Below are 16041 nucleotides of genomic sequence, written 5' to 3'. Positions count from 1 at the left end.
ATAAGAGTTCTTTGTCATCGTCCCCGATACAGCACACATAGGCAGTCATTCGCGATTGCGCTCACGTGTCTTTATCACTGGCCGCTTTAGGAGCCGACAGTCCTGGAATGTGGACCCATCACAAGACAGTAAAGACACTCATGAAATTTTTACGTTGGAGTGGCCGATTAGACGATTAGATAGACTATAATTCTCACGGACTCATGGGCGTTCACGAGCTTCTATATCCTTATATATATATATATATATATATATATATATATATATATATATATATATATATATATATATATATATATATATATATATATATATATATATATACACCCATTATTTGCTGAAACACGGTGCTATAGCGATTGGGTTAAAGAAATCACTCCTTTAATTTACATGCGTAAATGTGCAGTACTATATCAGATTGTACGCAAAATTATCTGATATATATATATATATATATATATATATATATATATATATACGTATATATATTATCCAGTACCTTTACTAGTACAAATGTGAACAATGCCCACCATTCGCCATAAAAACGCGTAAACCCACAAAAGAGAAATGAAATAAGGTGTATTTTACAGGTACGCCTGTGGGATACACCGCTCCTTTACTTGGCAAACAAAGAACCACGTCAAATGGACTCCCGCATAAAAGAAGCGCAGGAAGAACACTGCCAAGAACAAGCAAAGAAGCGAAAGTGTAAAATAAAGAAAACATTAAACTTAAAAAACAGCAGTTGGCAACAATGGCACACAGGCCGCTCGCAGTTGTGTTACTCCGACAGCCAATCACAGAAACAAACAAAATAGTCGTCATGCAGCCTTTTCAAAATGGCGTCGTACTTGATAGCTCCGGAGCGTCTGCGGTTCTTGAAGAGTCTCTTCATCGGCGGAGGCAATGAGGTGTACAACAGACATCGACAAAATGTATGGAGTCTGCGCATTTCCCTCTTCCAAAGTGTGCGGTGCACTTCATTTCACTGTTCAAACCATTTTACTCATGAAACTTCACTACCAACTGAAGTGGAACTTCACAACAAATAGTTGTAGTGAAGCAAAGCATGTTATTTCAGTTCAATAAAGAATTAGGCATTCGTCATTCCAGTATAATAGGCGAGGGAAAAGGTACAAAATTACGCGCTAATAATTTTATTTTTGTAGTTACGGCCTTATTTGGGTAACAGAAAAAGTTTGAAGTACGAATTATTTGCAGCCTCATGGAGGAACAGTGGCTGGCAGATATGAGGGCGTGGGCGGAGCTTCATTGCAGACTTAAGTTGTATCCGACTATAGTAGCGTTTTTTGAATTAGCCCTGGAAGAATTATACAGAAATATATATTTAAGGAGCAATCACAGTTCTTTTGGATCCCTCGTTCACTGCTCTAACAAGTTAAGTACGTGCACAACCGACTCGTATTGTTATTTGGGGAGTTACGTAACGATGCGTGGCGGCCAGTCGCGTACAGTTACGTATGGCCCAGGAAGCTGCGATTCTACACGTACTGTGCCCACCGCGGAAGGTTAGAAAAACACCTACATAAGCACAGCAGAGAAGTCGCTATGTTATGCGGCTCGAATGATAACTGTAGAAGCGTCATTCAGAAGAAACGAAATTGTCCTTCACTTCCGGCGTCATTTTCTCTACTTCCTTTTAAATAAAAAGATGTTGATCCATAAATATTTTCATAAAGAATGGTTAAATTTGTTAATTTTCGCTTTTTCTTCCTGTTTGGCTGTTGCCTTGGCTCTCTCCATTAGTAGATCGCTTAATTTCTCAAATCCTTGCGACTCTTGTTTGCAGTAGGCAATTTTACACGAAACGAGCTGTACAATTAGGGAAAAACCAGACGAGTTAAAGGGTGACAGTGATATTGTCTATGAGTTTAAGGGTTATTACAGGGTTTGATGATGGACGCCGTCTCACATTATTTTATTTTTCACCTTATCTAACCCATATCATGGGTATAAGGTTTCGAGGATCTGTCAGCGTCGCGCCGAGCCGTCACTCGAGGAAATAATATAACAAAAAGAAAGGGTAAACGCACTTGGCATTTTCTCTGACCGCTACTCGTTCCACGTGCATACAGACCAGCTGACCATGAACTGAATCCCTTTCCTGATCCCTGGATCAGTCTAAACAAAGAAGGTTGAACTAACGAAGTAACAACGATGCGTGTGACCTTTGAATAGACGGTTACAACTGAATGCATCTCGAGTTCATCGCGCGGGCACCGAATTGATGACGAAACTGGCCGTCACATCCCAGAAGTCGCCGATAACTACCACTATCCAAAAGCAGTGTGAAAGGCAGCAAAATGTTGACCGTCGAATAGCTGTCAAGCCTCAACATTTATTTGGCGGCGCTTTAGCAATGTGTGTGAGAGTTGGTGGCGTGGGCGGGGAGGGGGTATGCGCCTTAATTTCGGGGGGGAAGGCCCTCCTTGGGCACGTGCTTGATATATATATATATATATATATATATATATATATATATATATATATATATATATATATATATATATATATATATATATATATATATACATACATACATATCAGACAATTTTGCGTACAATCTGATCAATACAGTACTGCACATTTACGCATGTAAATTAAAGGAGTGTTCTTTTAACCCAATCGCTATAGCACCGTGTTTCAGCAAATGTTCTTCACTCCATGATAGTGGTGCCGGTCTTTCTGCTGCAATAACGTGTTAGGGCCAGTAGAAGTGTTCAGAACACTGCTTGGCTATAAAACGCCTTAAATATACTCCAAATAAAACGGTTGGTAACCTTAAAGGCTCTGGCATTGTACTGACCTTTTGGTTGAAAGGTTACAGCCGTCCACACAAGCTTAAATCCTATTATCTGCCCTGGCTGCTTGATAGGGGATGCCACGGTGGTTCGTAATCTGAAAGCAAATACATTTGTAGGTATTTTAAATCTATAGAAATTTTTCCATTACCAAATGTGCTTGTTTACAATTAAGCAAGTATGAGAGAATGTGTTAGCCATCTGACAATGAAGCATCGTAGGCTTTCTACTGTGTTCAATATTACTGGAGTGTAATTCCAAGAGAAAACCTCGTCATGCAATGACACGTAGTCACTTACAAACTGGAGTCAATCGATCAGAAGCATTCTATCTTGACTGATCTTTTCCTTTTTTTTTATTAACCATTAAACTGCTCAGATCACACAGAAAGTATAGAACTCCCAATGATGCCATTTGGTGGCTTCAGGGCTTTCACGTGAATTCCTGATTTCATTTATTCATGTTGTTTCGGAGCTGAGCTTGTGAGCTCAGTGTGCGAGCTGCTAGTACCAATGTTATATTTATCCTCTTTTAATTTCAAGCAACTCGACATGGATAAAATGAAATTATTATTATTGTACACAGCAACACAGCATCTAGATAAAGATGTATTTCCTGTCTGAATTCTAATCGCTATAGAAGCGCTTAGAGGTATTGTTTCTAGCTTTGTTGGTAACAGGGAGTTCACAGAAATGCGGGTCTAAAATTTTCTAGCTGGGGCATGATATAAAGTAACAGCTCTTACACTGATTAAAGCATGTGCCATAACAAAGATCAAGAGATATGCATGGCTTCGTTCTTTATATATGTTAGCCGTGCCAATGTTCCTATTTGTTGCGGCATAAAATTTTATTTAGACCGGAATTTTTTACTACCTTTGTGAATACGTGTTTGCGAATAATTGACATAGTTGACGGGAAAAAAAAAACGAGTGAAATAAGAATCCTGGTGTGAAAAGAAATCCAGCGTTCTTTTTCCGTAATCTTCATCGGCTATATGATAAGTAGCGTTTGCAGCAGCAATTTAAGAAAACCCTGGTCAGTGCTGCCTATTTCTTTTTCAGGAAGAAGCGATTAGTGTTGTGCAATTTCAGAAGGAAGCCACTTTTCCCGATGGTATACCGTGCGTGACAATGCAGGTACGAACACTCCTTGTACCCTCTCTTCATCCACTACTCCTTTGTTGTAGCGTCACTTGTCATGCTGTAACAACATGATTGCCTCGCACATCGATGTCAACGTGCCAAGACACATGTAGTGGCTGGCAGCTACACCAACACTCAGGAAAAACCGAACTGTACCAAATTAAAATAAACGTTGTGATCAGAAACACATTTTAAACGCAAAGTGCTTTCGTATATCTTCATAAATTTGGTTTTGTTTTTGCGTTTCTTTTTTTACCACTCTGTGAACTAAATGGGTTTTATGTGGTCTTTCCATGTTTTAATTATGGAATGTTCATCTAGCGCATTGACTTAAAGAAATTGTGTGTATTAGCTGTGTTCTTGTTCATTTACGAATCCGCAATGTCTTTCAAATGCACTCAATTATGTGTAAATTTCTAATGCCTAAGCTCTTCCTCGCCAACTTGCGATGTGAAGCGTAACAGACTGTTCGAGATGGTGCGTGCTTTCTTGTTATTCCTTCTCACTTTTTTAACGATAAAGTCAGGAATCCAGATTTCATTCTATATGAATTGCAAACGCCATCTGGTTTTGCAAGGACAATCACATATCTGTAATACCGGTGTCGCACCTACACTCCTTATCGCGATCGGGGCCGTTCCGTACTGAACTTGATCCGGATCAATTGTTCCTGCACGGAAGCAGGGTTTGGGTACGGGCTAGTTGGTCTTCGTCGTTCTTTTGGTCCCTGTCTTTGTACGCACTGTAAGTGATGCCTGCTACACTGTCATTTGCGATCGCAATCTTGCGGGATCCGCATCCTGACAGTCGCGATCCCTGAATCGCAATCAGGCTGCCTGATCGCGATTGCAGGCTGACATCTGCGCCTTCTATCGCAGTATTCTGAAAATGCCAAAAACAAAAAGTGAAAGCAGCTCAACAAAAAAAAAGGTTAAAATATTTTTACTAGCAATAGTAAGCTGCCAAATTGACATTTTCCAAGTTTAACCATATTTCGTAAATCTTAATTTGTAGTCAAGCCAATATGCAGTTCTTAGTGTTGCTGAATATCAGCAGTCGAAAATATCTCGATCCAGGTTGTTGGACGGTCCAGCAGCGACCATTTTCGATCGCGATCAAGAAATCCGATCCTGAAGGGCCCCGATCGCGATCAGAAGTGTATGTGTCACAACGGTGTTAGAAATCACGAGAGGAAGGAAATAACTGGCCTATGGCCAGCAGTTGGGTTGCCGAAAGAAAAAGTTTGTTGCTGTAAAAATATTTCTAGAAAAAACAATCATTTAATGTTTGAACTAAATGTTCGTGTAATGCGTCAAGAAGGTTTAACTTAGTTATATGGTGTTATGTAGTAAAGTGGTATCCTGTGTAATTACAACACAAGTCTGCAAAATTGTCAACTGCGTGTTTTCACAGACAACTTAAACTATTTTAGCAATGTATGAACCTGTGCGCATTTATACGCATTTTTACGTGTTCTTGTATTTATTTTAGTGGCTTCCTGAACTCCCTTGCAGAACCTTTATATAGTCGTACTATTCTACACTATTTAGTGTTATTCGATGCCTTTCGTGATTTCGTTTTTCTTTTTCTTTTGCTGTGCGACTTGGCGTAGCCATTGCCACCTAAAGGCACGAACTTCTCCTATACAACCGTGTTATTTAACAAAAGGGAATTCATTCATAAGTGGGAATATAAAACAAACATTTCAAGCAATTTCACCCACCTGACGAGTATTCGGTTCCTCTTGGACAGCTCAGTTTTCTCGTCAGTATTCTTATAGTATTTGAGATCTCCGCAATAACGTTTGAGCTGTACAGGATTCACCTTCAGATTCGAGTAGCCGTCGAAAATGGCAAGCTCCGCTTCGCCACAGTTCGCTGCGGGGTGACAAGAGAAATATGTTCAGTGAGTTAGCAGCCAACTGAGACTAGTAGAGTGCGTCTATTTTTTTTTTTTTTTTGCTGTAGAACCCTTCTTCAGAAATGTATTAGATAAACGTCAGCCTTTTCATCGCAGCTGTTCTTCAGTCACACAAGTGTCATTCAAGTAAATAGCTGGTCTATTTAATCAAGCGAAGAAACGACTTATAGAATACCGAAGAGTTCAAATAATGATTGTAAATTCTCGATAGCTTACTGAGGAGCGCGAAACTGACAGTTTCTATGACAGAGTGTTGCCGATACCGACTCTGGCCTTGGTTAATAGTAAGGTTTGATTTTAGTGCTACGGGGAGCAAGGGGGGTGGGAGGGAGGGGCTGTCAGACAAACGCTAGAAAAAAAAAAAAGCCAAAAGAGCATGGCCCCTGTAAGGCTTTTATATTGTTTGAGGTTGGGGAAAGGACGAGGCAACTTTGAAGATCACACGCTTTTCGAGGTATGCGCCATCAAACTTGCGGTAAAAATGTACCGTTGTTCCACTTGTCTTTTTTTTTAACAAAACGCTAGGGTATGCAATGAATCACATACCTAACTGGAACGCCCATGTATTTCGTAGCAAACTTTGGCAATGAATATCTCGAAAATAGTGTCATCGCAAAATCTATTCTAAACGAATGCGCTTTGCGAAATCACCGCCTACAATTAGTAATTCGCGGTAAGTGCCATAAAGTAACAGATTAAGAAGCTAATTAGTGAATTTCGTTAGTTAGTTGAATATGTGTTTCCATTCCTTGTGCAAGGTGCGTCCGCCCCGATCTATATTACAGCTGAAGCTTTCGAAAGATGTTATCTGCCATAGGTGACATATAACTGTTCGGCAAACCATAAAAATGATCACCTGGTACACAAAGGGTTTCTCAGAAATAAAGCCTTGTAGTGGAATTAAAATTCGTCCTGGGGTGAATGCCATGCCCGGGCGGTCTCTATATAATTTTTGACCTAACAAGCGGGTTAGCAGACCGCCGCAGCGAGGCAGAATTAATTGACAACTGGAAATACCTCTCTGCCTCTTATGTTCATGTCAAACCAGCAAGAGCGACTGCGCCATAAATGTCCCTCGTTCGATACCCTGTACCAAACAAATTTTTCTTCAGCAATGAAGATTTTTTCTTCGTTTCTGAGAAACTTTCCTTCACGCTGCCAGTTTCCGTCGAACTGATTTTTTTATATATATAAGGTTTCCTTTTACTCCTAGTTGTCGATTAATTCTGCCTCGATGTGGCGGTCGCTGTACCTTTTTTTTTTTTACTGACAATCGAGTTAGCAGACCACCACAGCAAGACAGAATTAATCGACAACTGGAAGTAAAAGGAAACTTTATAGAGAAAAGCAGTTCAGCGGCAGCCGGCAACGTGGAGGGAAGTTTCTGAACAACAAATAAAAAACCTCATAGTTGAAGAAAAATTTATTTTCTGTAGGGTATCGAACGCGGGACGAATGCCTCCCCGAGGCAGTTGCTCTAGGTGGTTTGAAATCAACATAAAAAGGACAGAGAGCGAGGAGATTTCTCGTCCGTCAATTTCCCTCCTTACTATGGACAAGCAGGATTTTTTCACGTAGATAGAATCTTGCCGTGGCGCTTACCAATGCTGCCCTTTAGCTGGAGCTCTAGGACGCGGATATAAATGTGCTTGTCATAGTCGACGCGTATGAGCCAGGTGCAGTCGACGTCCTTGGGGAAGGTCTCCGGGTAGCCCGGAGACACCAGGTCACCGCCCACGCCAGTCAGTGTGCCGCCACAACCGGTCACGTTTCGCGTGGATTGCGGCGGGTGAATGAAACCTGTAATAAAATCGAGAGGAGTAAGATACGCCGGTTACGCCTTTAACTCGGTACTTCGACAATGCTTTACAACCTATGAGGCTCGTTCAGACTTCGCCTGCAGGCACGGAGACAACGGTGTGCAGCATGCACCTTCGGTGTCACGCACCCCCTCGCATGACCCGGCCAACCATAATTATACTCAACCAGAAGAACGTTTACACCAGCATGGCTCAAGATAGGTGTTGGCTTTAGCATCATGGTGCATTGCTCAGCAAACGTTCGCACTTGTGAGCCCACAGGCGGGCAAATCGGTTCACTAAGTATAGCAGTAAGCGTTATAGCCGAGATCGGGAAATTGTGAAACGTTTGTTTTGCACTGGTTTCCACAGGAGTGCTATTCTGGGAGCTAGTTAGTGTGTTAAGATGTCTCGCATGCATTCGCACACTCACGCGTTGATCTCTGTGTGTTGGGGGAGGACAGGAAGTGTTAAAGGGAGGTTTTTATACTTGCTATAAATAAAATAAAATAAAACATACTCATACTTAAAGTTAGAGAAAGCTTATTTAGAATTGTAGCCTGCATCAACACTCATTATGGTTATATTTGCAAGGATAACGTACCACACCAATTTTGCGCAGATGATAACACAATCATACTTATCGATTTGTTTCATTTTTCTAAGGGGTTTATAGATTGTATTTCGTGGCTGTTTTCTTTCTGCGATAACATATTTAGTTACATTAATGACTATATTTTACGTGGCTCTATGATGACTATGGACACAGTACCTTGACTTCTGTGTAGAAGTTGACACTACTGCGCCTCGGAAGTGCGTATCATACGGCACAGATATCACTTATGCATTAAGCGTTCTCTCGGTAATTATTTTGGCAGGGAAGTAATACTGTAAGTCACGTCCTGCACGAAATCTTAATCCGACGTGCCGAAGTCGTCGGTTGACGCTTCAGAAGATCCATAGAAGCAATTCCTCACGATACTAAAGCGGAAATGAAAATGCTTTCCATCACAGCGTGATAGTGTAACAATCCGCTTTATCCGAACACTTTCTTCCATTAAGTTCAGCATGTGAAAATTAGCCGTCTAGCAATGTCCCTTTTTTGTCTTTGTCGTTGTTTCTTTTATTTTATGTTAAACCCTTATCGAGATACTCCTTCCCTTTTTTTATCTGAGGCAAATAGGAGCTGTGTGGTTGTGCGCTCCTGAAAAACAAGAGTTATTTCGTATGAACACCGCCATGGTACTAGCTACTAAAAAAAAAAGAACCTTTCGGACCATTTTTCGTTCCTGTCGCCGCCACAGCGTGTATCATATGTTCTTTCTTTTTCTTCCTTTACATATCCAACTAAGTATCTATTTTACATAAGGCATGCTCCATCCGCTAATATTTTTGTTCTACTGCCACAATGCACTACATTCGCGATACATTCTCAATGAGCCTAGGGATATTTTTCATGGTGGATGACGCCAGAGCATAGGAAAAGGGAGGCCACATTCCTGAAAACTCGTTTTCAGCATCAAGATAAAGCACACCGTATTTGGCGCACTGTACGGAATAAGAAAATTCGTCGCACCAGGAAGAACTTTCCATTTTGCAACATTCCGTTGCTGCCATAAAACAGGTGACATATGCTATCTTAACACAACGACAAGATTATTGCCCTCCGAAATTGATGGCGAGGAAAGACGGTGTTTCTTCTTGCTCCGTCGCGAAAAGGCCTCATTTCCTCGCCCGAAAGCCGAAGGATGTAGCCGGGCAAAGGAAAAGAGACCAGAAGTAATGCTACCTCTTAAGACGGCCATCCTCATCATAATCAATATCCAGTTGATGGTCTTCGTACAACGAAAGATTTCTCGAGAAAACTATGGAGTCTTCTGCTGTTCGACACCGCTACATACTTGAATACGAGCAAGAATAGAAACCAGAGAAAAAGTGCCTTCTGCTTACTTAAAATTTTTTTGTAGTGCATTGTTTGCAGCTTTTGGCATGTTATTTCATACGTTTCTTTATTTCGCCTTCCCCTGAAACCTCTCATCCAGCTCATTGCAGTTGCAAGCTTCCTTACAAAATGCTCCTTGGAGAGATTTTTCGTATTCATTTCGCCACCCTGCGTTTTAAAGCTGCTTTTTTCAGACGAGTATGCGGAGTGCCGACTCCGTGAACTAGCAAGAAAATGACAAGGCTGGAAAGTAAGACTGTGCCCTAGGATGTCTCTATCTATTGCTGTTGTTGCAGTGAACCATGCGATGTGACGAGAAGAGCTCATGCAGCCTTTTCACTGAATCGTTTTCGTGAGCTCTGCGTTCTTTGAGTAATGAAGAATAATTTGGTTGCTGAAGCAACCTTTATAGCGTTTGGCGTTTTGTTCTTGTTTCCTTTTTTTTTGTTCGTTTGTTTTTTCTTGAACGTGCGGGCCATGGTGTGTGTTGCGCTTTAATATATGTAAATTGTAATACTGACAGCGACAACGCACAGCCGTTTTCATTTCTAACAAAGGAGAACATGTAGTGTTCCCTTCTTTATTTGCTCTATTTTTTCAGTATTAGGGGCGCTGCAAGTGGTTTGACAAATTCCGTCTTGAGAAAGGCTTTTACTTTTTTAATGATGGAAGAACAGCTTGAGGGCCAGCTCGGAGCCCAAGCTCCAGCTCTGGCTTTCGGGTTTTGTTCTACTACACAAGTGTTGCACAGTACTAGATAAAGCGCTGTGTGAAAAGGCGATCCCAAAATATTGACATTGTGTCAAAGCGAAAAGTGACGAGGTAATCCACCGGAAAAGAGCAAAAAGTCCGTGGCTATAGTGCCACATTTTTAGTAAATGGTGCGTGCGTGCGTATGTGTGTGTGTGTGTGTGCGTGTGCGTGTGCGTGTGCGTGTGCGTGTGTGTGTGTGTGTGTGTGTGTGTGTGTGTGTGTGTGTGTGTGTGTGTGTGTGTGTGTGTGTGTGTGTGTGTGTCTAAATGATAAATGCCAAAACCACTTTCTGATTATGAGGCCCGCCGTAGTGTAGGACTCCGGAAATTTCGACCATCTGGGGATGTTTAACGTGCACCTAAATCTAAGTACACGGGTGTTTTCGCATTTCGCCCCCATCGAAATGCGGCTGCCGGGGCCGGGATTCGATGCCGCGACCTCGTGTTCTGCAGCCCAACACCATAGCCACTGAGCAACAACGACGGGTTACCGTTGAGATTTCAGTGGTACCAGCTTTGAACCTTCGCCAATTTCGAGTCGAGCCAGTACAAAATATACCAATCAAAGTTTTCTAACTTTCTGACACATTTTGATGGCACATTTGGTTCTTCTTTATGCGTTCTGGGCTTTATAAATTGAGTGTTTTGGAAGAAAGCAAGTCGGCTGTTATATTACTACATAATGGAAGCCCTCCTTTATTACTCACTACAATGCTTAACACATAAGGAAAAAAAAGCTCACACACACAGACAGTTAAGTACGCTTGTTTAGCTTCAATTTCTCAGTCAACGCCTTCGAGCTGGGTTTCATATGTGCTGTCACATTCGGCCGTATTTTTCAAGGATTCCTCTCCTTACATTATATTGATTTTGATGCGAAGCATCTAATCTCCCATTGAACGAAAAAGCCCGCTTCTGCTTCTTTCCCATTTGCTGCTACACCACGTCACGGTGCGCCTTGACGAAGAAGAGCGACAGAAAAGGAACACCTATTGCTGTAGTAGCGCGCCAGGTGTTGTGTCAAGGAAGAGGGCATTGCCGCGACGCCACGTCACCCTCGCTCCCGCTCCCAGAAGCCAGAGTTGTCCGCGCGTTCCATATCCGCGCACGCTCTCGTCTGCGTTCTAACTGCACCTTTGTAAGGCAATATCGAACCCTCCAAGCGTGTCAATGCGCTCGGTTGCCAGTGAGGTCATAACTCGAAGAACCGCTCAGTGGCGTTCAATTGGACACTATATACTACGTTTCATGCATAGCACTGAACGCTGCGGACGCTACGCAGGAAGTTCGAACAGGAAAAGTTATCACTCCACGCGTTCCGTCCGTGCTTCGGTGCGCGCCAAAAGCGTTCGCTCGCGCGAGCATGCACGTGAGGATCCTCGCGACGGGTTGCAAATAAAAAAGCGAAAGCATGGTTTAGCATGATTAAGTCTTGGTTTCACTTGGTTAACCTTTGACTCAGCTGTAATTATTCTACTTCGGTATACAATCATCGTTAAGCCAGGTATGACGGATGTGCCTAGTTCGGTGGCTCGACATGATTGTGATTAGGCTTGGGTAGACACGCATCGTTCGACGGTGCGACGCCTGTTGGGCCACAGGGATAGCGCAAGTGCTCGACATGCAAGGAGACACCGCGAACATGCGCAACGTCGAAGCACGAACGGACAGGGCGCGAACGCGGTCGCTACATTGATCTCGACGGTGCGACACCTGTTGCACTCGGAACCCTCTCCAGTGAAGCAGCTCGCCAGGCGATATCCGCGGGGTGGTCAGACGTCGCTTGGAGACGACGGCTCAAAGCCTACCGCTATAGCGCAACGCTCAGAGAAGACAGCCCGGTCTTGCTTTCATCCATGGCCAAGCACGCACTGATTAGGCTAGCGCAGCGCTCCATTTAGCCAGGCGCGCGGCGAATCACGTGGTCAGGCGGCGATCCAGCTGCGGAGAGCGCATACACAAGGCCGGTGGCGGTGGCGTTGGAGCCCGGCGCGGCAAAACACGTAATGCGTTGCCAAGCCTACGGCGCAGCAGTGTTCAAATGAAGGTCAAACTCGCCGCGACGGCGAAACTCGGCTAGAGGAGATTAGTAAAGCTTTCGCTTTAAAATTTGCAGTTCCGCTCCAAAGGTGAAACACAGATTGCAATAGCAAAGTAGTAGATAGTTGTACGAAGTATGGATAGTAGTTTTATCGGCCGTACAAACCTGTAAACATTCACTTACAAACTAAATAAACGATGATAGAATGTGTAAGCGTGACTCAACGAGGACGTAGAAAGAGACAGACGCACAGAGATAGTGCTCTCTCTGCGTGTCTCCTTGTTCTACGTCCTTGTTCGGTCGCGGTTACACATTCTATCATGGATTCAAACCAACTAGCCCACCAACGTGTTTTAACTAAATTAACAAGCGCTGTGTCACGCGCACAGGTAAACACGAACACATCTCCCTCTATGTGCGCGGAAACTTGCTGGCAAAACGGTGGAGTGAAGAATCGCAGCAGCAGCAAGCGAACTGACCTTCGCGCATCTCTCGCTTCAACGCGAACGGAACGTTGAAAGCACAGCGCGTACGAAGCTGCCGGCACTAAGCGCTCTGCAAACATCGCAGATCACTTTGAACATAAGGCCTGCGCGGGCGCGCACTTTGGCCACGTCGCAGATCGCTTTCAAGACACGAGCGCCGGCAACGAGTCCCTACGGCGTCTTCCAAAGGCGTCTACTACGGCGTTCGCGATTCGCGGGGCTAACGCCGTAGTAGACGCCGCGTTTGTCTACACTCTGTCGGAGCAGCGGGCGAGGAGGACATCGAGGCACCCTAGCTACCGCTGGAGAAGAACGCGCTTCCTCCCTCGCGTGACCCCCCGGCCTCGCACGCCACGGGAGAGGGCAGTTCCGCGCTCACGCACGCGAGATTGAACCGCATTCGACCGCTCACCCTCACACGCTTTCACTAACACAGAACCTCACGGCGACGGCGACGGCAGAAATGCGCCTCGAGTGCCCACATAATTGCTATCGCAATAAAACCCGAAAACAGCAACAAGAATAAAAACGATCTAAAAGAACGCATTAGCAGCCGTGTAACACAGTGTATTTGCTCCTAAGAATTAAAACTTGTTTCATTCAATACTGAGCCTATATAAGGAACAGTTGCGCACAATAAGTGCGGCCGAAAAACCAAGTGCGAAGGAAGCCACTGCAAGAAGTTTCTCTATTCTCCACAGCGTTGACTGCTATGTGTGGAACGGAGTATAATGCTATCGCGTTCACAACTCAATAGAAGTGCTTATACTCCATTTCATCCATAGCAGTCAACACTGTGGAGGCTAGAGAGACTTCTTACAGTGGCTTCGTTCGCCCTTGGATATAGTTGGATATTTTCTGACCGCAGTATTGGCAATTCTTTTTTTGTTTATATATAGGCTCAGTATTAAATTAAAAAAGTTTTAATCCTTAGAAAAAAAAAAACACTGTGGTATACGGCTGCTAATGCGTTGTTTAAGATTATATTTATTTTTGTTGTTCTTTTCGTGTTTTTTCTGTGCAACCAGTCGCAAGGTGCCTCACGTGCACGCTCGCGAGAGCGAACGCTGTTGGCGCGCAGTGAAGCATGGATGGAACACGCGGAGCTATAGCTTTTCCTGGCCAAACTTCTTGCGTAGCTTCCACAGAGTTGACTGCTATGTATGGAACGGATAATCATCATCATCATCATGGCTACGCTCACTGCAGGGCAAAGCCCTCTCCCATACTTAACTACCCCGGTCATGTGCTACTTGTGCCCATCTCCCTGCAAATTTCTTAATCTCATCCGTTCACCTAACTTTCTGCCACCCCCTGCTACGCTTCCCTCCTCTTGGAATCCAGTCCGTAAAATTTAATGGCCATCGGTTGTCTTCAATCCTCATTGCATGCCTTGCCCATGCCCATTTCTTTTTCTTGATTTCAACTAAGATGTCATTAACTCGCGTTTGTTCCCTCACCCAATTTGCTCTCTTCTTATCCCCCTTAACGTTATACCCATCATTCTTCTTTCCATAGCTCGTTGTGTCGTACTCAATTTAAGTAGCACCCTTACCCTTTTCGTAAGTCTCCAGGTTTCTGCCCTGTAGGTGAGTACTGGTAAGAGAAAGCTATTATACACTTTTCTCTTCAGGCATACTGGCCACGTGCTGTTCATGATCTGAGAATGCCTGCCAAACGCACCCCAGCCCATTCTTATTCTTCTAATTATTTCAGTCTCGTGATCCGGATCCGTGGTCACTACCTGCCCTAAGTAGATGTATTCCCTTATCACTTCCAGTGCCTCGCTACCTATTGTAAACTGCTGTTCTCTTCTGAGGCTGTTAAACATTACTTTAGTTTTCTGCAGATTAATTTTTGGACCCACCCTTCTGTTTTTCCTGTCCAGGTCAGTGAGCATGCATTGCAGTTGGTCCCCTGAGTTACTAAGCAAGGCAATATCATCAGCGAATTGCAAGTTACTAAGGTATTTTCCATTAACTGTCATCCACAATTCTTTCCAATCCAGGTCTCTGAATACCTCCTGTAAACATGCAGTGAATAGCATAGGAGAGATCGTATATCTCCCTGCCTGACGCCATTCTTTACTGGGATTTTGTTGCTTTCTTTATGAAGGACTGCGGTGGCTTTGGAGCCGCTATACATATCTTTCAGTATTTTTTCGTACGGCTCGTCTACACCATGATTTCGTAATGCTTGCATGACTGATGAGGTTTCGACTGAATCAAACGCTTTCTCGTAATCAATGAAAGCTATGTATAAGGGTTGGTTATATTCCGCACATTTCTCTATCACCTGATTGATAGTGCGAATATGGTCTATGGAATAATAGTCTACGTAATCCTGCCTGGTACTTTGGTTGACAGAATTCTAAGGTGTTCCTGATTCTATTTGCGATTACCTTTGTAAATACTTTGTAGGCAACAGCAATATCATTACTAATATGGATAAGATAGTTCAAGTGGCTGAGTTCTTTAGAGATTTATACAGTACCCGTGGCACCCACGACGATAATGGAAGAGGGAATAGTCTAGAGTAATTTGACATCCCACAAGTAACGCCGGAAGAAGTAAAGAAAGCATTGGGAGCTATGCAAAGGGGAAGGCAGCTGGGGAAGATCAGGTAACAGCAGATTTGTTGAAGGATGCTGGACAGATTGTTCAAGAAAAAAATGGCTGTGGCTTAGCTAAGGTTAAGCCCAGGATGCGAAGCATACTAGCCTTTATTTTAGTTGTTGAGCCACTGTTTAGCCTGGTGAACTGCTGTTGCTTGGCTATATTTGGTTCGGCTAGACGAAGAAACAACTCATGCGTTACTCTGCTTCACCTTCAAGAGTGGAACGCGACAGCGTTCCCGTCGACCCGCCAAGGGGTGTAAGACAATGGGCTACGGCGCAGCGACTACGCGCCCCGCATTGGACGCGGTGAGCGTCGAGCAACGCAGCGTTCGGCGCGGCAACGAAATGTGCGCCTGAGCAAGCGACGCACGCCTGAGCCTTAGAAACAGCTCGTTTCTAAGGCAACACCGCATTCACTAGAGGCGCTTTTGTACCGCTTTGAAGCATCGTACTCGTGGCTCAGTGGTAGCGTCTCCGTCTCACACTCCGGAGACCCTGGTTCGATTCCCACCCAGCCCA

The 16041-nt window shown here is 43.8% G+C and overlaps 1 protein-coding gene across 1 annotated transcript in view; it reads right to left on the bottom strand.

Moving 5' to 3' along the window:
* The window catches only part of LOC126522532 (neuropilin and tolloid-like protein 2), a 246089-nt gene that overhangs the window by 25306 nt on the left and 204742 nt on the right, over positions 1-16041 (bottom strand). Inside the window, exons 5-7 of the mRNA XM_050171297.3 lie at positions 7489-7686; positions 5690-5843; positions 2828-2919 (exon numbers count right to left, since the gene is read on the bottom strand). Coding sequence (XP_050027254.2) covers positions 2828-2919; positions 5690-5843; positions 7489-7686 — 444 coding nt within the window. The remainder of the gene's footprint in view (positions 1-2827; positions 2920-5689; positions 5844-7488; positions 7687-16041) is intronic.

The sequence above is a fragment of the Dermacentor andersoni genome, chromosome 6 (assembly GCF_023375885.2).
Source record: "Dermacentor andersoni chromosome 6, qqDerAnde1_hic_scaffold, whole genome shotgun sequence".
NCBI lineage: Eukaryota > Metazoa > Arthropoda > Arachnida > Ixodida > Ixodidae > Dermacentor > Dermacentor andersoni.
The sequence above is the reverse complement of the archived record's forward strand: the minus strand, read 5'-3'. Positions and strand labels throughout refer to the sequence as shown.